The 26872-nt window shown below is 43.9% G+C and overlaps 2 protein-coding genes across 3 annotated transcripts in view; both read left to right on the plus strand.

The window, feature by feature from the left end:
- LOC108116393 (RNA polymerase II degradation factor 1) overlaps nucleotides 1-24199 on the plus strand; it is a 37119-nt gene extending 12920 nt beyond the window's left edge. Inside the window, exons 1-3 of one of the 2 annotated variants that reach the window (XM_017228257.2) lie at nucleotides 5921-6465; nucleotides 20496-21267; nucleotides 21398-24199. In XM_017228257.2, coding sequence (XP_017083746.1) covers nucleotides 6454-6465; nucleotides 20496-21267; nucleotides 21398-23400 — 2787 coding nt within the window. In that variant the 5' untranslated portion in view covers nucleotides 5921-6453 and the 3' untranslated portion in view covers nucleotides 23401-24199. Of the gene's footprint in view, nucleotides 1-5920; nucleotides 6466-20495; nucleotides 21268-21397 lie in introns of those variants that run through there. The other variant, XM_017228256.2, reaches the window with a different exon arrangement.
- A 794-nt stretch (nucleotides 24200-24993) lies between these two features.
- The window catches only part of LOC108116345 (cadherin-87A), a 58704-nt gene continuing 56825 nt past the window's right edge, over nucleotides 24994-26872 (plus strand). Inside the window, 2 exon segments of the mRNA XM_017228159.2 lie at nucleotides 24994-25285; nucleotides 26413-26754. The gene's annotated coding sequence lies outside the window, so the exon portion shown is untranslated.

Below are 26872 nucleotides of genomic sequence, written 5' to 3' on the forward strand. Positions count from 1 at the left end.
ACCAAAAACAACAATTGAGTTTCGTACGTTTTTTTTTTATATTTTGAAAACTTGTCGTCGTCAGCTGGGGTTTTGAAGTTTTCTCAAGTTTTTTTGGCAAGAGGAAGAGAGCAGGAAGTGAATGAGAAGAACTCTCTTTTTGTTTTAACCATTTTCCTTTGTTTTTACTTGCGGCGAATCGATCTGTAGGCGAACTTTTTGAATTCGCCACCGAACGGATCGCTTTTTGTTTATAGCTGCCACTTTGGTTTTGCTCGCTTTTCAAGGCAATCAGGTGCAATAGTTTCTCGCTCGGCGGTTCCGAATGGTCGCCTTTCTTATTGTTGTTGCTTTAGCTGCTGCCACGAAGCTAAAACAACAACAAACTCCGGCCAAAGCGGAAATGAATGGATCGGTTTGGATCGGATCGGTTCGACCGATGACGATAGGTTCGCAGGCGAGCGAACAAGTGCAGAAATGAATCGTCAAAGGAACGTGTTATGTTCTCTGAGGCTATGCTGCAAGTATCTTTTTCTGGGCACTGTGGGGAAAATGTAACTATATACCATTTATTCAAAGTTTCTTATTTGAGATTAGTTTCTAATTCGTTGAATTTTGAAGATCATTCAAAGCTGATAGTTATGATTAGTCATGCCTTTGTTCCGAATGTTTGACAATAAATAAATATCAATCTATGTACATATTTCATTCCCCAATTGGGTTGTATTTTAAAATTATGTATTATATAAATGGCTAAAACTAATAAATTTTATACTCACTTTGAAAAACTCATACCAAAAACTACAATATTTCGCAAATTTACTATTCAAATGTATAAAAACAATATTTAACCCTAAATCCTAGAATCTGTATAGGTTGAAGGATGCTAGACCTAAGAAAACTGCCTCACTAATACCCAATTAGTATATTCCTGTTTTCCCACTTGAAATGGTTTGCTGGGCGGTAATTATTTCCTTTTTTCACAGTGAAGGTTAGTTGTCTGTTGGCTTTGTCGTTGATTATTGTTCCTGGCACAACGGCGTCGAGTGCTTCCTGTTCGAATGCTTTCTTATCAGCCGGTTGCGGACGATGCTATCGGCCAGGGTCGTCGGTTCAGAGCGTAGAGTTCGTCGCCGCTGCAGGTTGTGTGTGCTCCTCCTTCGATGGCTCCTGCTCCTGTTGACAGATTGTATAATTGGCGTTGAATTGATTCGATTACTGAACGTCGCTCGCTCGTTCTTATTTTCTGTATTTTTTTTTTTCATTTGCGAATGAGTTGCATCAAGTCCCCCGCCCATATGCGCGCATATGAGTTCCTGAGTGATGCAAGCAATAATTAGGTAATAAATCCTTTAAAATGAAAATATCTCAAAAAGGTGGTAGTAATTAAATGGCAGGATACAAATCATTTAATTATTTATCACAATTAACATCACAGCAATTGCGTAGGCAATTTAAAGCTAGGGTCTCCAATCAGCAACCAAGTTGCAAAACAGCAAAGCATAACTATTTATTTTCGTATTGAATCAAATATTGCATTTCGTTTCATTTACAACCTGGGAAAATTCATTAATTGGTTATCTGTACAGCAAAAGCTTATTCGGGTATTGAATTACTTTATTAAAATTTAATATGGAGCACAGGTGCAGTAGAGTTAAAGTTTAAATTATTTCCCAAATATTAATTTTTGGTAGTTAATGAATATCATAAAAGCGATTTAAATATTTTGGGTTATCTTTATTGCTGTTTATTAACTAATCAGTAGGAATTCGACGCATTTGTTGCAAGATAAGAAGATTTGCTTTCAAAGTATGGCAAAAAGTTTAAGTTGCATGATTCTTAAATTAATCTAAAGTTCCTCCCTTTAACTTAATTTATTGAGAAATTCTTTACCCCCTTTTTAGTTAATTATACTTTTGGCGGGGTTACTAAGCAATCTTGATTAACTTTTCATGGTTATAACTATCACAGGATGATTATATCATTGCCATACGAAAACAAATAAAGTCATAATTTGCAGAAATACTATAACTTAACTCTGCTGATAACTTCCCAGTTAACCATATTGAGAGCTTTCCAGGCGATGGAAGCCAAACATTCAACATTGGTGAAGGAGGAGTAGGAAGAGGATGAGGAGGCCAGAGACTATGCAAAGCGGACACCTGTTTTTGCAACACGATCGCTATTGTTGCTGCGATGTTGCTGCCGTGGATGTTGCAGCAGTTGCTAGTACAATGGTAGTGATGGTGGTGGTAGCTATGACGGTGCTGAAAAGTCCTCCACCTCCTCAACCCTCTTTCTTCTTCTTCTGCTTTTGCCACTCGGGCCATTTATTCAGCATTCAAAACTCGTCTAAATCTAAACCGAAGCAACATGTGTGTTGTTTTGCCAGTGAGTGAGTGCCGGCTAGCTTTCAATGGGACACGTTTGGTGGGGGTGGATGATGCGGGGTGGCATGGTGATGGTGCTGTTTGTCCTCAGGGGGTGGCGCGCAGCCTCTGGGCTACCAACATATGTGTGAATAGCGAATGCTGGCAAAATATTTGCACGACGCAGCCTCGCCAAAAACACACGCACACACACATTTAGAAAAGCTAACGGCAGCCGCAGCGCGTGTGGGCGGTTGCGCAACGTCGCTGCCTCGGTCGACGGTTCTGCCACTGCTGTCGCTGTTGACGTCGCTTGCATTGAACTCGGAAGTAGACGCAATAGAAATAGAGAATAAAAATAAAACCAGTTGGCGACGCGGGCCAACATGCAACATCAACATCATAACATATTCAAATCGCCGACAGCTCTGCCAGCGGCATTGTAACAGCCAAAGTCGACGTCGACGGTGGCAGAGCAGCATACGGAGCTTTTACTCTCACGTGAAAAACGATTTTTTATCACCGCGCGTTGTTTTGATTTATTTGCTGCTCTGCATCGCGTCACGAATTAAACTAAACAAGCAAAGTGGCACACCAAACGGAACTCCCGACGCTCCGATACTCAGGAAATACCTGGGTGGTGGGGGCGATTCGTTCCACTTCTGCATTCCACTTGCAATGATCGATCGATCGATCGATCGTTTGGCTGATTGAGACGCCAAAAGTATGCTGCGGAAAATGTAAGGAGATATCAAAGAAGACATAATAATAAGGGTCGAAAGGGTTTAGTTTTATAAGCATTATGTTATCTTTTTGAAATCTCTCTCTGAATAATCAACCTTCTATATCATTAAACAACATTATAAACCATTTTCATCGAGATTTTTGAGAAATATTAGTTAGAAAGTTAAAATATTGGACATCCAGGACATTGGAAAATAAGGTAAGGTTAAAGATATTCATTTTGAAACTAATTACATAATTGCAGATTACCTAATAAACTTATCAGTATATAATTCCTCAAAGTACATATTTACATAATATAGAAGACTTTTTAACTTTCCAATACAACTAAATTATAGCTTAAACCCAGGAAGATCAGTTTTAGATACAGTTTCAGTACAGTAAGATTTCTTTAACCTTCGGTACAGTCAGCCCTCCCCCGCTAATTATCTAGTGGCGATAACCGATAGCGATTGCCCTCGACCAGTTGCATGTCCGTCATCAGCTGGAACCGAATCTGGACTACCTTTGTACCCCTGTCGATTCGATGGGGAATAAAAAATAAAGCCCATTTCTCGCTTGCCTCGAAGTAATGACATCAGCGACTGAGACGCGGCAGAGACGGAAGCAGAGCAGAGCAGGATACGGCAAAATATGCGACGCAAAATTGGTTGGGGTTGGGGTTGGGCTGGGATTTTGGTTGAGTTTGGGCTTGGGTATGAGTTTTCCGTGTGCTACTACTACTGATGCCATGCCATTTTGCCGAGCCAGGCCAGCAGCTCGAAAACAATCAGTCAGCGTTGGTCCGCAGCCTGCGACGGACTGGCCGACTTCTCCTGCGCTGCTGGCCTGACCTTCAATCAAGAGTAGAGTTTGCTTTGGTCTTTTTTTTGGCCAGGCGAATTAGAATTGGCGCGCGCTTTTCTCAGCCCCAAAATGTAGTTTGTATTTTATTTTAGCGACTTTATTCGATTTTTTTGTTTTTTTTTTTTGGGCCAAAAGAGATAAGCTCGGCAGCGAAAAGCAGAAAAGAAAAAAATGTTTCAAGGCGAAATTCGCACAGCAATCTTGGCAATAGCGCATAAAATAGCACAGAGCGCACACGAAGCGGGCAAAAAGTACCTGGCAGATACAGATACGACGACTGCCAGTGTGCGGAGCGAACCAGTCAGCCAACATCTGAGATACAGATACGAGCGCACCGCTGAAATAAACAAAAATGTTTCAACAAAAAAGGAAGGAACGAGAAGGGGAGAGGGAGAGCAAGAGCAAGAGAATAAAGAGGAGGAGGTGGAGGGAAGAGAGACAAGAAGAGACGACGCCGACGTCGCCAGCGAAACACCAACAAGCAACAGCAAAACTCGTAGTTCAGTTTTGCTTTTCGCAGCGAACGTTTCAGTCGCTTTGGCTCAGTTTGCTTTGTTGCTGCCTTCGCCGCATACCACTCGTACACACACACACACACATACATATGCATGTGCCCATGTGGAAATGTACCTTTATATAAACGAAAACGAACGACCCGATACGAAACGAAATCCCAACTGACAAGCAAGACTGACACACACATACAGCGGCAAGAGATACGCCGTTGGTGGTATTGGTGTAGACTGTTAGTCAGCGTTTGTGCGACACAGGGTTGCCATATGGGACGGAAACGACTTCTTCGCGGGTTTGGGAAAATTTCTGGGTTTCTTGATCCAAATGGGTGGATCATAAGCTAAGTTTATTGATATTGGTTCATTAGAATATTGTGGATAAAATTCTAGGGAAGAATGATCACATCTTTCGAATTTGTATTAAATTATTGGATTCGTAACATTATACTTATAAAAACAGTTCTTATATTGGGGCTTATGCATAATTTCACATTTTGATCATAAGAGTTGATTGAGCTTAATAGAGTGCAATGGAACATAGAAACAATATGTCGAAGAAACGTTTTTAAATACATATATGTACCAAAACAATTTTGTTGAATATATGTTTTTATGTATATACATTTGTATATTTAAAAAACTTTAAAAATGTTTTAAAAATTTCTTACAATGACTAAGGGTTACAAACACCTCGGATAGCATTCCGAAAATACTGAAGAATACTATGCAAACAAATATTCTTATATATGTACATCATAACTGGAACATAAGAACCTATTTTTCGCTTTCTTAAATTATTGACTGTATGCCCATAAGCTTATTTATCCACAGATCTAATATAGGACCTTGTCAACCCTAGCACTTTTTAAAAACCCTCCCGATCGCTATCCGAAATATCATAAAAACCCAATCGACTTTCAAATTGAACCTCAAACTCTGGCAACGCCGCAACCGCTGCTTGTATCTTTTGAATACCCGCTCCCACAATCGAACCGAACGAACCGGCGGGCCAGTCCAAAGCGCCTGGTTTGGTTTGCTTTTGGTTTGCACAACGTTTCGCTTCGCTGTTCGTAGTTCGTTATTCCGTAGTTCGTTATTTCGTTGTTGGGATTTCTGCTTTGCGTTGCTGTGCTGGGTTGAAATTGGTGGCTGGCAACGCCGTTCGGCCTCACACACAGCTGGCAATGCCCCTGTATTGTGTGTGTGCCATGTTCTCTCACTCGCTCTCGCTGTGCCTGTTTTTTCTCTTTCTCTCGGTCTCTCACCCCCGCTGCTATCCAGAAACTCGTTCATTTTCAATGCTTTTTACATAAGTGCGCGTCGTGGAAGAGAGACAGTTATATATAGCTAGACCGCTCGCACTCACTGCGAAATACAGACTGTGCTTGTACAGGGGTGCATTTACTATGCGCTAGTGTGCGTGCCTGCCGTTTTGACTGCCTGGTGCCTGCTTCTTGAGCGCCGAGCGTTTTATTTGTGATTTTAGCACGGCGCTGCGAGGTCCACGTCGCTCATTCGCTCCGTGCCCGCTAGACAGCTCCAATTCGAAAACGACGTAAACGCCAGCCGTTCGCCTAGCGCGCGTAATTCAAAGTTATCAACTTCAAACAGCACAGTTTCCCGGAAAATTATAGTGCACACATCGTATTAATGTGAAATATAGTACATATTAACCAACTGGAAAATCATATTCAAAATCAAAGTGAACATCAGTTATAAAGTTGGAGATACAAAATAAACAGTTTGATCTGATCAGTTAGTTATTGTGCACAGCCATGTCGTTCAAGTTCTGTGATGCCGCTTTGGGCCGCTCATATGCCTGCTCGTCCCGCTACCCTTCGGGACACCTGCTGGCCGCCCTCTGATCCGCCCACGCCGCCCAGTGACTGACTGACAGGGATCGTACTATCGCCCTGAACATAAACTCCAACGCGATACCTTTTTTTTCGTTTTCCATCTATTTGGATATAAAAGTTGTGAAACTGAGAACGGCCCAGCCGAAAATGTGCACTGAGGTGAGTCTTGGAAATCTGAAAAGAATTGGATTTGAAATATAATTTTAAGAAATTCGGTATTTTTGGAGAAGTTGGTTTTAGGGTCTTGGGTAAAGAAATTATCATATTGGAAGTTTCGGTGATCATAGATAGTCTTACCTTGTCTAACAAATGTGAAAAGTAACGAAGACAGAAAAATTCATCAATGAGAAAATACAAAATACCTTAATAATATATTTATTTAAATATTGAGTATAACTTTGTTCCTAATTTATATTATATAATTTTCATAAAATCAGTTACTGAACTCATGATTTTAAAAGTTTAAACTTTCTATTTGATTGGCAACAAAAATCAACCAATTTTTCTCGGGAAATCCCTTGTAATAGTTTACGTATAAGTGAGATTACGGTTTCTAAGTAATTCCAAACTGTCTTATCAGCAACTTGAACTTGCCGCAAGTTCAGTTCGTCTTAGGACTGATAAGGCAAGTTTTGGGGTTGGAGCCTACGCCAATTGGGGGAATCTCTCAGGTGGCATACCGCACCTGCAGCGCCGACTTGCGAAATGCGCGTAGCTTCAACATGTGGTTTGTGCCAGCTTATTGGCAATGCGTGGGTGTGCGCCCCAGTGGGTGGCAATGATGATGATGGTGGTGCTCTGGGGCATGACATGCAAACTTAAGAGGAGGATAATGCCAGTCGAGACGAGAAGTAAGGAAGGTTGCCAACAACAAAGGGACATGGCAGCGAACCCAAGAACAGCAACAATGCCCGCTCTCGCTGGCTGCTGCCATTCAGCAGTGTAAACAATGCACAAGTTGCACGTGCAGCCAGCAGGCTGGCCAGTGCCCCCTTTTAACCCACCCAAAAACCCCTGCGTAAAACACAGTAAGAAATGAGGTGACCTCAAGTTGGGTAATGTTGAAATCAATTATCAATGTTTTAAGCACATCATTCTTCATTTATACGATATAGTCTTGATTCTCTAGACTCAAACTGTATCCTAACTTAGACACTAGTTAGAAAGATCTAACCTTACACTCTTTATTTGTCTACTTTTTCTTTGGAAAGATTCATAATCCAGTATCAGTATACACTATCTTCAAACAAGTGAGTTAGACCAAAATAATACATATACTTTGAGTGCTAAGTAATTATGGGGTTCCCCGTGTCTTAGTACAAACAAAGTTGCCTGCTTTTCAGTGCAATAATGACCGTCTGAGCTAGCAGGTAGTCCTTCTCCCTCGCACTTTGTGACCAGGCCAGGCATCATGCAGCGCCATCTATTGGCACACATTCGCACAATATGCTAAATAGCCGCTGCCAGCGTTGACTTCTCAGTTGGCTTTAGCTCCGCTGTCGCCGGCTAAGCCGCTGCGCTGCGTCTAATGCAACGCAACAATTGGACAGCAGAAATAGCAGCAAAAGCAGCGGCAGCAGACAGCTGACTTTTGGGGCCTTTTAATTAATTACATGCAAACGCTCTTTTTCGGCTCTCCTCTCATGCTTGCGCTCTTTCTCTGCTCGCCCGCCTCCTTCACAACCCCGTCCATCTTTTGCCGCCCACACACCCTCTTGGCTCCTGCTTCCCCCGCAGAAAACAGCAACAAACTTTTCGGCGTCGCCGTCGGCGTCAGCGTCATTGCTCTGTTTACGTTTTCTCTTTCGTTGGCGTCAGCGTAGCAGCCCCGTATTAATTTCTTAGTTCTTTCGACAGTAAAGAAAAGTTTTACAATGCGTTTAGGTCATGGGGTATTCGCCGGGCAATTTGGTGGAACCAAAATAGGAACTCTGAAATATCAAAATAGGGGGATTGTAAGTTTAGATCTGCTAGATCTTTATATAAATTTGATTTTAGGTAGACTAAATATTTAAAAATATTTGGTAATACCAAAAACATTTATTAGATATGGAAAATGAAGTTTCTTACTCTATAATCACCCATTCCAACCATAGAAAATTAATTAAAGATCATAGAAAACCAATAAGGAAAAGCCCAACCCCTGAAAATGATGACACGTCTTCCAGTAAGGATTTGTTAAGATCTATCTTTCTTCAAGTGTTGTTTTGACTTGAGGAAGCTACAGATTTGAGTGGATGTATCATTAAAAATGAAAACCCTGCCTGACACCTTTCTCTATTACACCATCAACCATTATCCGTTTTGATAAATGCAACAACTCGCACCTTCACCATTCCGTTTGTTTACCTTTTACCTTTTCCCAAGCCGAAGGGCATTTCCCGTTCGTTGCAGTCTTGATTCTTAGCGCCTTATCTTTATTCCTTTCTTGTTCTGCTTTTTTAATTGTTCTTTATGGTTATGGTGCGATGAATGCTGTTGTTGTTGTTTTCGTTCCTCTTCGTCGTTTCGCCTGCTCGTTTGGGGTTTTTGGGGTGGTGCAAATTCCGGCACGAGACTTAATTCACTTAATTGAGCAGGCAGAGCAGTTGACAGCGCAGCCAGCTGAGGCTGAGACTGAGACAGCGACTGCGACCGCGACTGAGGCAGAAGCACTGGCCGCGTGGCCTGGCAAATAATAGTTTGGAGTTGGCGCCGGACCGGCATGGCACGGATACATGGTACATGGAATATAGGAGGCGGCCTCCGCCTTTTGGTGATTTCACTTTCAGATACATTAACACAAGTGCGCTGAAATGCGCGCGCCTTTTGAGTTATTGGTAGCAGAGGCAGAGTCAGTAGCAGTGGCAGCCAACAGAGACGCTAGCTGCGCAGCAAACAGCAGCAGCCTCCTCCTTCGTTGCCCATTTTCTTTGGCTCTTCGATTTTATGAATGAAAATCGCGACTTGGTTGGTTTGGTTTTGGTTACGCTTTGGTTGCATATAGCATACAGCACATAGCCGCTGTTATATTTGCATGAGTGTGTGTAAGCGAACGAAGGATACGCACACACATGTCTGGTGTCTGGGGCAGCCATAAAATAAATGCCTTCAGGGGGCTTAAACCACGATTCCGAGAGAGAGAGGAAGAGGGGGTGTGTGTGTGTATGCCTGCTCCATTAATACCATTATCCTTGGATGCTCTGGCTCCCTTAATTTGCCCTCGCATCTTAACTTGTTGCCGGCTCCTTGGGTCAAGTGCAACACGAAAACGCAAATTGCTCAATGAAGAATGTATAATCAAATAAGAAAAAAAAACAACAACAAGGAAAAGAATAAAGAAACGGAGGAGTTGGTATTCCTTTTCGTTTGTTGTGGTGCCAGTATTCTAAAAATGTAAACAAAAGACTGCCAAGGAAGGGGCACCACGTCGCATGAGCAATTTGAGTCCCAGTCACGACTTGTGTCGTCGTCGTACCGCAGGTGAAACATTAAAGAATCAAACTTAAGTTGCAAGATGATGGCTTAGCTGAATGGAATAAGTTTTTAAAAGGGATGCATCTTGTAAATCTTTTAGTTCTTAGTTAGTTTTCACCTTAAAACATATGAGAATAAACTTATTTGATAACTAACTCCCCTATACTTAGACCTCTTCATAAATTACTTTATCATTGCACATTTCTAATATCTATCGGTAGTCAGCACATCAATTAGTTTACCAGTTGTTGTATTAGCCCCATAAAACCAAGCCCCCTTGTTAATGACTTTCGATTGGCCTGGGGGTTAAGTTCAGAGCCCAAGATAAGAGCCTATCGTAAGCGTTGGGTTCAACAAACCTCAAGTTGGCTAGTTAAGGGATTTGAAGGTGTAGATCGCTTTTAGCGATTCTGGAACTTCTGCTTATCGCTGATGACATTGCAAGTTCTGGCCAGTTGTTAACAGCTGTTTTGACCACAACAGAGAGCGTGGCAAGTTGTCCATATAGTGGAGCTCTCAAGTTGTGCCTCTTTTGTCGGTGAGGGGTCCCCTGTTGACCGATTGAAAGATTTGCTCGCACAGAGAGCTTAACATATATGGCAACGCGGTCTTGACTTAACTTGACTTGGCTTAATGTATGCCCACACATCCACGGGCAGCAACATACAAAGACAGCTGGCAGCGGCGAGTTGTGGCACGAAATCTTATCAATGAATGCGCATCACTTGCACTTGTTTGCACCACCACCTAAGAGGGGGGATATGGCTATATGTCTATGGCTATGGGTTCGGGGAATTACCGGCTGGCGACGACGTAAATGGTTCGACGATGACGACGATGGCCGTGTGATGATGACGTGACTCACAGACGGTCCAGAGCAGCGCCAACAATAACAACAACAACAAAAGCAACTACTACACGTGCAATGTCCAACTACCAATGCACTTGCACACGCACACCATTAGCATTATTAAATCGCCAGCCGCAAATTTGCGGTTGCGTCACCTACTTAACACGCGGACCAGCGAACAGGGACCATGGACCATGGTAGATGGACGATGGACGTTGGACAGTTCGTAATCTTGGGAAATGGGGAATAGCCGAGGTCGAGGTAAAGAGCGAGGCAGGAGCAGCATCAGTGAGTTTGCTTAAGGATAACAGCACAACGAGAGCGCCAGCGAAAATTTCCATTAAGCCAAATTAAAGTTATCGTGAGCAGAGCAGCAGCAACAGCAGCGACAGAGCAAGGCTAGCTACTACCCTCCTAGCACACCACTACATGGTCCACCCCAATTCACCACCCACTCAAGAACACTGGCAGAAATAGGTGTATTAAATTTGCAATATCAGGCACGGGTTAATGTATGAAATTCTATTAGTTGAGGAGATTTATATTATTCCCAAATCTTAGTTTGTTTAATAGTCTTTATGCGACTTCATTGTTTACAAAACATCCTTTAAAATAAAAATCTAGCTACGATTTTTTGAAATCCCCCTGTGATTTCATTTTCCACTGTGCAATGTTGTTCGTCCTGCCTCCGCCTGTCCTCGCTTCCATTTTCATTTCTCTCATTGCTGTTCTCTCTGACAGCCACCTAACCACCCACACAACAACAACTGGTATGAGCTAAAAAAAAAAAAGGGGAAGGTGGTGGAGTGGTAGGAAGCATTCCATCTCTCTTTCACTCTTCCGCACTCTCTTTCTCTTTTACTCAGCCCACGTAGTGGTGTACGTGCAATTGGAAAAGTGGTTTTCATACTAGTGGATGGCCCAAAACCACCACCACCAGCGCCGACAGCAGCGCAGCACCACTACCATCATCTCCATCAATCCACCCATAACCCAACTTATTCCTCGTCCTGTTGGTAGGCTTTATTATGCCAGAACATGAGGGGGGTTAATGGGTGGTGGTAGTACAGTGGGTGGCCTAGCATTTCACCCAATTTCATTATATTTGCCAACGTTTTTAGCTTTTATACGTCACACGGCATATCTCACCACACCCAACACGAGGAGTATTCAGAGATTGGGTGGTTTTTGGGTGGCTGTTTTATAAAAGGGGGATATCGGAGTATGGAGGGTCGTACGATAGAGAAAAGCCGGCTCGACTTTACTGCGCAGGGTCGCCAACTCGACTCGATGAGAGGGGTTACGATGAGGCGATGGATATAGGAGTGAGTTGTGAGGAAGAAGGGTGGTTGGGTGGCTGGTATATGGCTGTAGGTGGTTTTCGGCTGCCAGTGCTGCCAACCCATTATTATAAAGAATATAATATTATAATAATGTCAGGCATAAAGTGCCAAAGAGAGACGGGAAAACAGAAAGAGAAGGTGGTACGGGAAGAGGAAGAATCACCCAACCCCGTGGGCGCTGATGGAGCTTACACACACACACACAAGCACATCGGAAAGCCTGTGTATATGTGCAAAATAAGGTTATTTTATAAACAGTTGAGGGTGTTATAAGGGGGGAACTGCCACCGGGGCAGGGTTGTCTGTATGTGTGGGCGGTCGTATCGAAGTAGAGCCGTAACGTAGGAGTACGGGATACCGGGAGTTGGCGTCATAGTCACGGCTGGGCGCTCGTGGGCGGACATGGGTTAAAGCGGCCAGGCAGCCCTTAAAGAGCGTTAACCATGAAACCGTTAAATAAAGGACAGGCAGATTGGGTTCTACGATAAAGTCTAAACTTGAAGATCAAATGAGATTGGAAATGGAATAATGGGAATGATTCTCTATGTTATCTGTGTCCTAGATCTGAAATTATCTAGATCACTGAGGTTTTGGATTTAATATTATCTGAAGGATTTTAAGTTATTGGTTTATCTAAATATTATAAATCTATATATTGTGATTAATAGCAAATAAATCTGATTGTTTTAGATTTTATAAGAAAGATCGCCTATTATAATATAGTTCCCTTGAAAAAATAAGTTATCTTAGGAAACAAACATGAAGATTTGATACAAAGTCTTTAGCATACGAAACTCTCTACACATTTCGATTGCCTCATGCAATATGCCATAGGAAAATGCCAGGGGCCAACCTTGGTTCGATCCGTTAGCTTTGTGGCGCTGCGCTGGCAAGTCTGAATCCGAAACCGATTCAAACTACGTGAATTTGCGCGCGCTACGCTGCGGCCGTTGTCCGACATCCGACGAATATATCCAACATCCGTTATCCCACCACGCTAGCAAAGAGGCAACCTTCGCTAAATCGAGCGTGCGAGGCCGTACTTACCACTCACCACACCACACTATTTGAAAGTGGGGGGTTGTGAGATGATGGGTTATTCATTTTGGGGTGGGATTCCGTCCCCTTTGGAGATTTTTGCCATTCTAAGCGAAACGCACTAGAAAAACGGTCGCTGTAAGCCTCATTCTTCTCCTCTTCCTCTTCTTCTGCTTTTGGTTCAGCTCTTCGAGTGTTTTCGAAACGCAAAAAGAAACAAAAATATTTTCAACAAAAATCGGAACGCAACACTGCCAAGTCAGTCGTCGTCGCCGTTGTTGTTGTTGCCGCCATCATTTATTTTTTGTCGTTTCTTTTTTTCCTGCTACGTACTACAAAATTAAACTCGAACGAACGAACGAACGAACGTTCGCTTGGCTCCGTGCTTTTGGAACGGCAAAAGTTGCGATATTACGTCCCTCGCTATCAACAGCACAGCACAAGGCAAGCAAAAGCAGCTATAGCAGCAACAACAACCACAGAGACAGCGATGGCAGCTCTTACCCTGTACAGTGTACATGCATATACACGAACAAACGATTTTAATACATGAAATTTTACTGTGCAGTATACACACACAATCGCACGCCATATACATACATACACAGCACACTGGTTCCATCATCATTATTTACCAGCATTCGCTTTGTTGTTTTACCCTCGCTCGCTTGCGCTCTTCTCTTTGCCTGCTTTTTCTCTCTTGCCATCTCCCTTTCCCTTCCCCGTTGCAACGGCCCATACTTTATTTTTAACTGTGCGACTGTACTTCGTGTGTCGGCCGTTCGGGTCTGCTCTCTCTCTCTAGCACATACTTATATACGACGAACGTCTGTATGTTGCGGTAAGTCGAGTCAGCAACATTGGATGTGTATATATGATTGCATGGATGTATATACGGGGATGTGGAGTGGAGTCTTTGTTGGTTGGGGCTGTGTGTATATTTCGGTATATACATACATATATATATATACCGACAGTTTTTTCCATGGTATTTCTGTTTTTTTTTTTTTTGTAATTTTGTGTTTACCAAGCGGCTTGGTGAATGTTCGTACGTACGCCTTGATAGCTGTGCTGTTGTTGTCGTTGCTGCTTCGTACACTGCGCGACGTGCAATTTGCGCAGTGGTGCTGTCGCTCCGGCAATTTTTAACGGCAATTGTTGTTGCCTGGTGGCTAGCAGCCCTGGTTCCGATTCGGAGCCAGCGATTAGCGCACTTGACGCAATGCCCTGGCTCAGCTCTCTGTGCTCTCCTCGCTCGCGTTCTCTTGTCTTATCAGCTGGTCTGCGATGATAAGAGCCGTACGGCAGAAATTTTTAGCATGCAGATCGATGATCATCGTTTATCTGCCAGCCGATTGTTAGCTGGGATTGGAAGGTAAATGAAATAACTATTGTTCCGGGAGACCAGCAGTATGGGGACTTCCATGATACTAGATATTAGTAGAATTGGCGATCGTAAAGGTAGAGGGATTAAAGATATGTTAGATACAGACATTATATAATGATTGTAGACTTGGATTGTCGACTCATTTAGGATATCTATGGAAATTATGTTTAACTTGAGTATCTGCCCATTTAAACTAAGGAACCATAGTTATTTAATAATCGATTTATCATACGAGACCAGTTCATATCTACATACATAAATTTCCAAACAAATCTTTCTTATCAAACTTAGTTCCCACCATCGTTAAGACTTTACCCAGACGATTTCTTATTAGCTAGTCAATCAATCCACCAACAGGTTGATTTCCTGGCAATTGCATTCCCATTAAGTGTCCCCCGCCACTTGAACACTTGGCAAAGGTTCAATAACGGTCGAATTCGTCCTTAAAGTCTCGACAGTCGCAATGGCATATTGATGGATCGCTTGGGTTTGGTCAGGTAGAAAGAGTGAGTGCTGCAATCCTAGAAAACCCAAATTCGAACCCGAACCCACTGGAGTGTCTAATGCGCTGCATCCTTTTCGGGGATTATGGTCCTCGACCTTAGGTAGAATGCTCGAGCGACCCTTGGGCGGCTAACAATGGAATGGGATGAAATGGGTTTGCTTAGTTGGTTTGGGTTGGCATTTCATATGCTGGGATTTTGTGAGGGTCTCGGACTCACGTTTCACGAAATGCCGTGCTCTGCACATCATCGCGTAAACAGCTGAGTTGCCTTGAAGGAGGAGAGTTTGGTGAGGTACGGTTCATTGACCAAAAGTCACCATTCTTAAACGGGAGGGGGATGTTCCCCACCAAACTTGGCCTCCACTCATGTGGGTAATGTATGATGTCAGCTGTTCCCCACATTTCGCAAAAAGGCACACTCAAACACACGTACGCAAAGTGGGAAGAGCGAGAGATGCCTTGCAAATTTTCAATGTCACCAATTGCGATGCCAACTTCGCTGCCAGCGTCGCTGCTTATAAATCTTCGACATGAAGCGCAACAAAAAGCCGCATGACAAAAAAAAAAAACAGAAACAGAAAAGCGGCGCGCATTGAAAATTGCTCTAATTCGCCAAAAACAGCTGATTTGGTCGACGACGACGGCGACGATGGCGGCGTAGCTTCCTGCCTCTGTCGCGTCCGCTGCTTCTCCGCCTCTGCTACCAATCGACGGCCCCACATCGACACGGGGACTCACTCGGACTCGAAACTCGGAATCGGAATCGGAATCGGGGGCTTTTTGTGTCTGTCAGTCGTGCGGCGAACTCCGTGGTGCGGCAACATGAAATGGCCGACGCAAAATATGCGCACATCAAAAAAAATCTGCCTCATATAACGCAACCAACTACCCAAAACCCCCCAAACCTAAAAGCATAGCTAATAGATGGATTTATACTAAACTTGCTTTATAATTTGAGTTGAGCTCTTCTTCTTGCAAATAAGTCTTGTAATCTTTACTTTTCTATATATCTTTTTAAATCCTTGTTAATATTCAAAAATGATTAACATTTTCCCATTTTTGAAATATGTCTTAGATTATCAGGCTTAATATTGTTAAAGATTTTCATTACTTAACAGAAGTGGCTGTTTCTTTCTTACAACTTGGTTAGGATAGATAATACTTCACTTTTCTAGGCAACTAAGCTACATCTTACCTAGAGGATATTGAGAACTTCCGCATTTTCCCAATATTTTGATATCTCAAAAACTTAAAAAATAAGTTTTTTCAAAGAAATCAAATGATATTTCATAGCTCCCGTAACTAAAATTCCTACAATGCTAAGCATAGCTATAGAGGTTTGGAAGTTGAATGGTAGTAGTGGGAAAGCCGGGTTCGGAAATCTTTCCGTTCCCACATCGTCATGTGCCGCTATAAGCAAACAGCTCGCAGCCCCGCTCTGTTATTGTTGTGGGTGTTTGAATTCAAAGTTTTCACCATGAGGGAGGGAAAAATAACTAAGCCAGCATGGGAAACTCCGAGTGGCAAGCCACCATATCGTTGCCATCTCGAGCTTCCCATCTAAGAGAGCGCGAGAAACAAGAGTGGGAGATCGGGTGGTGCGTCTTCGTTTTCGTCTTCCTCGTCGTCGTTTGTTTTCGTCTTCAATTCAATTCATTTTTATTATGATGAGCAGAAGACCGCTGCTGTCTTCTTTTTTTTCTTCTTCTTTTTTGAAACTCCGTTGAACTCCAGTTTGCTGGTTGGTAATTTTTTTTATTATGCCTCATCGTCGTCTTCGGGCCGCCGAGCGCTCTTTTTTATGTTTCCAAAGTTTCTTCTTCCTCTTTGGCTCGTACACTTAAATTGCTTTGGCGGAGATCGCGGCTTAAACCCAAACCCAACTCGAAAACCGAAACTCGGCCTTTTTTTTTGCCTTCTACTTGTTATTTTTCTTTATTTTTTTTTTTTTCTTTTTCTTTTTCTTTTCTGTTGTCTTGACGTTATTTTTTGTGTGCGGCACTCGGGCTCGTTTCGCTGCTATCGCACGTTGTGCCGTGCGCCCCAGCCGAAGAATTCAAAGTGGGGCCCCCAAGACCAGAGCAGCAGACCCGCTCCGACCGGAGTGGATCGGGCCAGTCAGAGTCACAGAGCCACAGTCAGAGCCAGTGCCAGAGCCCACAGCCCAGAGTTATAGCCAGAGTCATAGTCTGAGTTTCAGAGCCAGGCAATGGAGGTAGCGACAACGACAACGGCGACCGACTTAAATGCTTTGCAAGTCGACTCGCGAGCTAGCACAGTGGGATGGAATGGGGTTTATAATGGTTATATTTGGGTTAGATTTTAGTTTTGGTTACTAAATAATATCAAGTAAAAGAAAATTTAGTTGATGAACGATGTGATGTGAAATTATAATAATAATGTCAAATACAGATCATACCAATATAAGTTTTTGCTTTCATTATCTTGATCTTTTTGATTTTAGAAATGGTTTTAGTATTGAAACAAGCAAATTACTGTCTTTACTATAACAGGGAAAATCATGTTTTATCTAACTTCTTTATATATCATTAATTTCCTACATAATCAACTTTTACTGTGGGCCAACAACATGGAAATCATTTTCGTAGTTCAATTTCTACCCACAGTGCCCCAAGCGGATGACGACTTTTGGTTGTTGTTGCCGTTGTCCCGGGCCCTGGCTCTTAGCTCTTGGCTCTGGCTTTCGGGCAAACATTTCGTTTCATGTTGCTTTTGTTGTTGCTGCTGACGATGACTGGCTCCGGCTCTCAAGTTGGGTTGGTTTCTGTTCGCTGGCTGCCTGGCTGACTGGCTGCTTGGTTGGCTCATAACCTGAAACTTGAATATTGTGGAATTTGAAGGTAGCGACGATGTTGCTGTTGGTGTTGCTGCTGCTGCTGCTGCTGCAGTAACAACAACAAACAACACAGCAACTGCAGCGACGCTGCGTGCGAGCTTTAGACTCGGCCCGTCAATTTGGAGCCAGTCGGAGTCGGAGCCGGAGACCCACGCCCCTCGCACCGCCAATCTCCTCCTGCTTTTTAGTTTTCAGTCCGCTGCCAGTGCCAGCTGAAACGAGTTGCTGGCGAAGCGTAAAATGCTGCTGTTGCTGTTGCTGTAGATGTTGCTGCTGGTGGGTAAAAAGCAACGAACGCTTGACGGGGGACTGGCTTTTGTGTTGCCTTACTGCTGCGGTGCCTGGTTGCTGTTGCCGCTTGAAACTGCCTGACTGATGTTGGTGTGGCAATAAAATTCAACTTCCAGCAACATAGCCAGCGAACGCAGCTCGAAAATCATCATTATCATCAGGCGGCAGTGAGGTGAGCCAGTCAGCCAGCCAGTCCCAAGATGATGGCCAGCATTGTATAAATGTTGTTGCTTTTTCTGTTGCTGTTGCGGCTTATAATGATGGCCAGCATTTCTCCATTCGAACGAAAATTAGCGTAGAAAGTTTTCTTTTTTGTGTGCTGTGTTGATGTTGATGTTGTTCGCTTTGGTTTTCCCGTTGCGAAGCTCAGCTGATGCGATTTGATTTGATTGGAGTGGAAGAGCTTTTAGCTGATTGGTTTTGTGTTTTGGCGCAGCTTTTAAGCGCACACGGCGTATGCGCAACGAGCTTCGGCCGCATTACACATACGACCAGTTGTCAACAGAACAATGAGCAATGAGTGAGCGCGCCTCGCCTCGCCTTTTAAAAACCAACGACGACTACGCTGATAATAAGAATGAGTCAGCCGAGGAGGCAATGGTAATGGGGAATGTAGCAACAGCAAACCCAAGTAATAATTCCAAGAAGGGAACTTCTCGTTGAGAATCGAAAGACTTGGTGTGTTCCCAAAAGGGGCGAATCATCCGGAGTCCGGACGGCCAGCATGTCTAGACTCGCTCCAGCCCCTATACCAAAAATAAAACCGAAAATACAGCTGCAGACGCGAACGAGAACGAAACGAAACGAGGGATGAAATGCGATGATGAGACATGCGGCAGTGGCAAAGGCAAACTCAGAGGCAGACAGGCAAACAAGGGAAACCGGGAACGGGGCACAGGGAAAGGGCAGAGGCATAAGCATAGGCAGGGGCATTGGCAGGGTCGGGGGTAGAAAAATGCGAAACACATGCGACTCAGCGACGACGTCGACGACGACGACGACGACCGACCTCGATGACGATAACAGCACTCACAGTACAGCGGGACTGAAAACGAAAACTCACCCTCTGGTTAGGGTTCTCGTATTATATTCCCCCAAATGCTGAAGGCAACTGCAGCGGCAACAGCAGCAGCAATAGCAGCAGCAACAGCACTGGCAAATATGCGAGCATATGGCAACCCTTATGGATATATGGATATGACAAAGGCCGTTCTTCGACGGCCGACGTACGCACAGATGTTCAAAACTCAATAGGGAAAGTCGCGGCGAAGGGCATTGAAATTTTCGGGCAGAGTGCCGGTAATTGAAGGGTGGCAACTCTTAAAAAAAAGGGGGATTTTCGGCTAGATGTGAGTTGAAAATCCCCAGCATGATTCAGCGATCGATAGATATGCTTTTAAGCCGAATGGTGGTGACAGTTCTCAAGGAATTAAACTTCATTAAAGCTCGATCTTTGCAATCAATCAAACAATTTCTTGATCTCAAACCTTTGTATGTTATTAAGTTGTTGATAATTTTTAGTTGCTATTTTTTCATTTTTTACTACTAAGGAATATTTTCATAAAAGAATAGAGCCTTCCGGGAAATTCATTCCTGCCATTGTTTTGTTCTACACTCACTGTTGATCCAAAATCATGGCTGGAGCAGAACTCGAAATACTTAAAAATAGTTTTGAAAAAAAGAAGCAACTGAGAAAAGTCCCACAATATATAGTAAAAATGTGGCGGAAGTTGATGGGAAAGAGCCAGCAGTAGAAGAAGAGCATTCGAAATGGGAAGACTACGGTACGGCAATCGTGGCAGCCCACACAATTCTCGGGGTGCCGCCCTCTCTTTCTGTCTCTGTGCGTTTTATTTTAAGAAGATTTCGAGCAGCGTCGATGAGCAATGCCAGCAGTTGAGTGGAGGAGGATGAGGAGGAGATGGCGTTGGGGTTGGGGTGGTGGTTGAGAGTGGGTGGCTGGGTGAAGGAAGAGGAGGTGGAGAGTGGCTGACTGACGGACAGACAGCCTCGACTTGGCCTGGCTTGATTGTCGTTGTTGTTGTTGTTTTTGTCGTTCTTGCCTGGCATTTTCCATTTCATTTTCATGGCTCGAGTGGGTGGAAGGAACGAGGGTGGTAAGGTGGATGGGTGGATGGTTGAGTGGGCGAATTGGGGGAGTTCAAGTCCCTGCCTGACTTCCATTTTCTTGATAAGTTTTTAGCTAGCTGTGTGTCCTTTGTTGGCCCGTGCGAACCGTGAGGAAATTTATGATGCACAGAGGGAAAAACCCGAATCGAAGTTTATGAATAAAGAAAGCGATTGTATCTTAAGATAAGGCAAGGCTATTTGATAAGATGTTAGAACGATACATTTTTCTCAGTTTAGTTTGTGTTCCTATCTCTTCTTGCAACTTCTTTGTAATGTTCTTTTCGTTTTGGCGGCAAATCACTAAATGTATTTTATATTCCATCCTATTGCAGGTAAATTCCGCGATGGGTCTTCAAGCAACAGCCGCCACCAAGCGGAAGCATGAGCTGACCTTCGATAGCAAGGATGCCAACACCACCTATACGGGCAACTGTGCCCCGCCCCCCGTCAAGGCCAACAAGTGGGCCATCAGCAACAACAACTACCTGGAATCGCTCGAGGAGCAGCAGCAGCAGCAGCAATCGCCAACGGAGCCAGCTGTTGAGTCCAACAACAACCATATTGTATTGGACACATCAATGGACGTGATGAAGCCAACGGAGTCAAGTATTAGCAATGGTCATGAAGTTACTACCGCCGTCGCCGCCTTGAAAAGTCAAGCAGAGGTGCCACTGCCGCCGACGGCGAGTGCGGCAATACCAGAGGATAGCATTGCCAGGTTGGAGGTTGTCACCTCAGCCGTTTCCTGTGAACCATGGGCAAGCAATGGATCGTCGACTCCCTCGGCGGTGTCTGGATCCAATGGATCTGTCGAACCCGTGGACTGCATCTCTAAGCTGCAAGCCGTCGCAGTTCCCAGTGATCCTTGGGGCAGCATTGCTACCCGTTCCACGCTGGCCACCACTTTGCTCAGTGCCGATGAGTTGGACGACGATGATGATGACTTTGAGGACGACTACGAAGAGGAGGAGAGCATCATACCCACCTACTGTCCCATGCGTTATCATCCCTTTGTGCCGCACCCTCATCCGCACCAGCTGCCGCCACATCCCCACCAGCAGCAGCAGCAACAACAGCGCTATCCACATCGACAGCCGCAGATCGGTAAGTAATCTTTATACTGAGAACGAAATAGCTAAAGAAACTTAACTATTGTTTAAAGATTTCTAAACTATTAAGTCTTAAAACCTTCTTAAATATAAATATTAATGATTTGAATTTTTCTTTCTTTTAGGAATCCTCCCACTGACCGATAATGTCAATAATCCGCATTCGCGGAACATGAATGGCGGACACGCTTTGTGCCAGCAGCAGCAACAGCAGCTCACCCAGCAGCAACCACATCCCCAGCAGCAGCAGCAACTCGCTCAGCAGCAACAGCAGCAGAGGAGTTATGCACCCGGATATGGAAACAGGCAGCCCAACTACTATTCGGAGCCATTCCCACAGCAGAATTGTTCGCGGACCGGAGGACCTCAGCACATGACGCAATCTCCGCCATCGCCCCAGCAGGCACGTGGTTTCGCCCCGCCTCAGTGGGCAACGGCAGGCAGTACTCCGGCCAATCCCTCCGTGGGAGCCCAGCAGTTCTACGAGGCGAGCAACGGAGGAGGTGCTTATGCTCCACCAGCAGCGCCACAGCAAACGATACGTTGTGCGGAAAACGGAAAGTCTTATCTGGATCTGGGATGTAGCAGTGGCGCCACTGCTGGAGGATCACCCATCAGTCCGCCGCCCTCGTCAGCGCCCGTCGTTCCTTTCGCCGGTTTGCCAATACATGGCCTGCCTCTCAAGCGGTGCTGCGATGGACGACCCGGTGGATGGTGCAGTGCCAACAGGAGTTGCTATAAGGACACGCGGCTGAAGATCCGCAATCTATCTATGTTCAAGCTGTCCCGTTTCCGCCAAGTTTCCGAGCAGTCGCTGTACCGCTCTGTACTTATTTGCAATACGCTGAAGCGTATCGATCGTGAAATCGAGGCGGAGGCCAAGGAGTTGCATCAGGCAGCGCAGCAGCATCATCAACAGGCGGCAGCAGCAGCGGCGCAGTACCATCCGGCCTATCAACAGCAACAGCAGCAATCCTCGCCAGCACCACTACATCCACATCCTCAGCAGCAGCAGCAGCAACAACAGCAAATGGACTATGCGCCTGTTATAAACTGCGCACGTTTGGCCAACATGGATCACTACCAGCAACTGAGTTTTCAGCCCCAACAACCTCCGCAACCACATGGCTACCATGAGCGTTTGGAAAGCCAGCCTGCCTACAGAGGCGTGGCAACGGGAACGGGCGGTTTCACCACGCAGCCCAGCAACTGTGATACATCAGCGGGAGCGAGTAGCAATACCAGCGTTAATAGCAACAACTCCTCCGCGACGACAGCAACAGCGGCGAGCGGCAGCAGTAGTTTGCATCCCTACGATCACTATCCCTTTCGGGAGTCGCAATCCGGTCGTGCCACACCCTTTCCCGCATGCCCCACAACCACAGCAGCAGCGGCAAGCGGAGGGCCAGCATCAACCCTGAGCAATAGCAACATCAGCAGTTCCCCCGCCACAAGCAGCAGCAGCAATTCGAGTTCCTCAACGGTGATGAGCAGCAGTAGTGGAAATACCGCGAGCAGCAGTGCCAACACACCAGTTGCCCCTGCCGCCAGTAGCACCAACTGCGATACCAGCGATTCAGGCTACGCGGACGACGACTCCACGCGATCCATCAACTGGAGTTCGGTGCTCAGCCTGAGTTCGCAATCTGCGCTGGATCCGCTGAACAACAACGATCTGTTTAGCATACTCCCAGCCGCGACCACGCCCACAGCGGTGCCTGTTTCAGTGCCAGCCAGCAGTTCCAGTTCATCCTCGGGTTCTACATTGGCTTTCAGTGGCAGCTTTACCACCGTTCAGGCAAGCAGCGGGAATAGCAGTTCCTGTGGTAGCAGCTCCACCACCGCAACATTTACCACACTGTCCACCATTTCCTCCGCCACCCACTCTCTGACGTCGTCGTATGTGAGCAGTATTAGCTCAAATGTTTCGGCGGGAGCCAATACCTGGGAGTACGGATTTCTGGATATGGAGTTTGGATTGGGATCAGAGTTCACGGAACTGGTGCCCAGCTGTAAGCTTAGTTCCGAGGATCTGTTCAAGAGCGGGCTAGGCGGTCAGGTGGTGGCCGCCTCCCGCCTGCACGACAACGAGCTGGAGCAGCCGGCCCACATCATGGTCGGCAGTTAGTATCAGTTGTAGACAATGACGACGACAATGGATCCCCAGCGAATGGCTGCGTGCTGGTCGCGCCGCCTGCTGGAGCCCACTAGCAATTCCAAGCAGTATTGAATCGACGAAACGAGGGAGGGAAAGGAGGGGGATTTTAAATGCTAATTATGCTCAGGTTGTGAACGTGCATGAAAATATATATATATATATATATATATGTCCCCTAATCCTTGGTCCTAACTCCCCCTCTCCTTTCATCCCTCAAACAAGCAATCGAGGACAACACACAAAAAAATTAATTGCAATCTATAAAGAAATTTGTAACTAAGTGAGAGATTGAAAGAAAAGGCAGAACAATGATTATGACAAAAGAGCAAGCAAAACTATTAGCAAATTTTTGTAAGTGTAAATATTGTTAGTCTTAAGGCAGAGCAGCGAACTCCTAGCCAAGTAAGTTTGAAACGGAAGCAAAAAACAAAAACTATATTAGCGTAACTTTAGCTTTGTTAGTTGCAATTGTTGCAGTTTTTCGATTAAACACCACACAACAAAAACAACAACAACAACAACAGCGTCAAAACGAACAACAGTTTTTTTAAAAATAACAAAAACACCAGATCAATTAATAAAATTTACGTTTTGGCCTAAAGACGATACAGCATTTGGCAGCAAGACAAAATTGATGAAAAATCGAAAAACGTTTACTATATTACTAGCCATAAGTATTATTATTTATATACAAAAACCGCAGAAAACAACAACAACAAACAAAAGAACAACTTAAAACAAAGTTTTATAAAAGAAAAAACAAAGAAAAAACCCACAAAAAGAACAAAAAAAAATTAAAATGCAAGCAAATATAAAGAATTTGTTTAAAAAAAAAACTACAAATCTTTTAATATTTTTGGGATGCGGGGATTTCTTTTTTCAGGATATATTTTAATAAGAAATTATTGTCGGAATCTGAAAGAGTCAAAATTTTAAAAATTCATAAATTTGCATAAACTGCTTGCAAGCAGTGTTGTAGTACATTATTGTCCACCTAAAGCAGTGTTTAGCTAAATTCACCAAGTGGCGCCTACTGTGGGAAAAGAAGAAACCTTTGTGGTTCGTATCTAGGCTAAATTATAGTTCCGGGTGTAATCGCACATGGCGTTTCAAAAATTCCTTTTAGCTAAGTTTACAACCAATTATTTTATTGGAGTTTTAGGAACAGTGAAGCTACACTTTAATGAAAATTTTGAAGGTTAAATTACCCAAAAAACTCTTACAAATAATAAAACCACGTACATTCTGAAATTTCCGCAGCTAAATAGATTAAAAAAAAACTATTTCAGCTAAAAAACAATCTCTTAGAAAGTCTTCTCCATACCCTGCCTATAGAGATGTAAGTGGCTATAAAATAGCTAAAACCTTTAAGAGCGCAACAAGTGCTCTGCTTAGCTAGCAAAATATAGGCTTTACATTACCGGGTAAAAGTATCGGTTAACAGAGGTTTTTAAGTGTGACCGTAGGAACAAGTATAGAAATATCCAGTACTTGTAGCATTTTTAGAAAGGTTTTTTCCCAACGGTCCTACCACCGAGAGCGCAACAAGTGATTCTGTTTATGTTTTCAATAACTTCTCTCTTCGGAACCGAACGTGTCGGACGCGTCGCTGCCGGGAAAATAAGTTGCGTCGGCGTTTGCTGCGTTGCGTTGCGGCGTTGTTGTTTACGTGTTAAATAAAAGTGTGTGTGAGAAGGGCGCGCTCCTGTAAGTGTGTGTGTTGTTGTTCGTTCTCAGCGTGTGTTTCGAAATACCGCATTGTTTAATTACACCATTACAGCCGCCGCGGCTAATTTCAATGCAAACAAAAGCTAGTGTGTGAATGAAATTATGCTAAAATAGATAATAGCCAGAGGTAACAAAAAGTCAAAATCAAAAGGAGAAGAGAAAGAGGAAGAGAAGTTCTGCAGCGCGGTTGCGTCGGCGCAGCAGCGTTCACTTGTTTGTGTGTGTTTGTGTAGTGGTCTGTCTGGTTTTTTTTTGTTTTGGGTTCTGCATGTGTGTTCGTGTTTGCGAAGCAACAATTTAATTGCTATTCAATTTTAAAAGCAGTTCAATTGCAAACCATTACAAATATGTAATTTGCTGTCGATTGCATTTGCATTGCAGTGCGTAATTACATTTTTGAGCCTCAAAACACAAACAGTCCAACTGTTGCTACTGATACAGAGCGAAAAAATTGGAAAGATATGATAACCAGTATTATGGTTATCCAGAGTTTATAATTTCTAAAAAAAATATAGTAGACGCTCACCTATAAAATCGGTTATTTATTAAACATAATATAAGAGCTCTTGAGAAGCGTAATTTTGTTTTTGAAAATAAAGGGTCACACTATATTGATCAGAAATCATTTACTTATCCCCACATACGAATAATGTAAATAAATCAATTTAATGATCTTTGAATTTTGATTTTATAACGATATAATATTCTTTCTGTGTGGCGTGTGTAATGGCGTAATCGTAATCTTTGTGCCCCCTTTTTAATGATTTAATTAAAAGCGTAAATTGCAGGCCGAAATTCAATTTGTCCGTTTGACTTTTCAGTTCGTGTGGGTGGCACTCTGACATTGAGTTGTTGTTGCTGTGTTGCACACACACTTTCAGACACACAAACACACACACACGAAGTAATTAAGTACGTGCGTCGCGTGCCGTTTTGAATTTTCTTTTTCCTTTTGCTTTGGCCCGGAAAATGTTCTCTTCTCGTTGCGCGTGTATTTGCATTTCCATCAATACGAAATTCGACTCGTATATAATGCAATAAAAAAGTCCAAAAACCAGTTGACCGTGAGATAATTCGTGCATAATTGCTAAATAGCAATAAAAAGAAATATACACATACATTTATATGTATATGTATATAAATGTGAATGATTGAATTGCTAAAATATTTAGTGTTTGTGTTTTTTTCTCTCTCTTTTCTGAATATATCTGTGTGTTTGTTGGCTTATTGCCCTTCGTCAATGAATAACGGCAGTTTGCGAGGTGCGAAGTCGAAGAAGAGCAAACAACAACAAATTGCCATCACCTTTGTCAGCAGCAAAAGCAAGAGAAAAAGCAAGGGGCCAAGAAGCAACAACTAAGCCGGCATTGGAGGAGGCAAAAATAAAAATAAATATAAAAACAAAACGCAACTGCGACGTCAGCAGAGAGCCAAAGAGAAAGAAGAAGAAGTACGGAGCCTTGGTGGCCACATTCCAGTTCCAACGTCATCAGCCGGCGGAGGCCAACGCAGCCGCCAAACCCGGGTCACCGAAATTCTTTCTTCCACCAATCGCCCCGTCCCCCTCCAGAAAAAAAGCAGAAACTACATCAGCGGGTAAGTCAACTTTGATGGTACAGAGATACCTCGTTAATTGGCTCCACCTGTTGGGAATTTTTATCAAATATGGTGATAAAAAAAACCAACATTTCAGAAGTAGGAAAGCTTTTAGAAG

Source organism: Drosophila eugracilis, unplaced genomic scaffold (assembly GCF_018153835.1).
Source record: "Drosophila eugracilis isolate 14026-0451.02 unplaced genomic scaffold, ASM1815383v1 contig_367, whole genome shotgun sequence".
NCBI lineage: Eukaryota > Metazoa > Arthropoda > Insecta > Diptera > Drosophilidae > Drosophila > Drosophila eugracilis.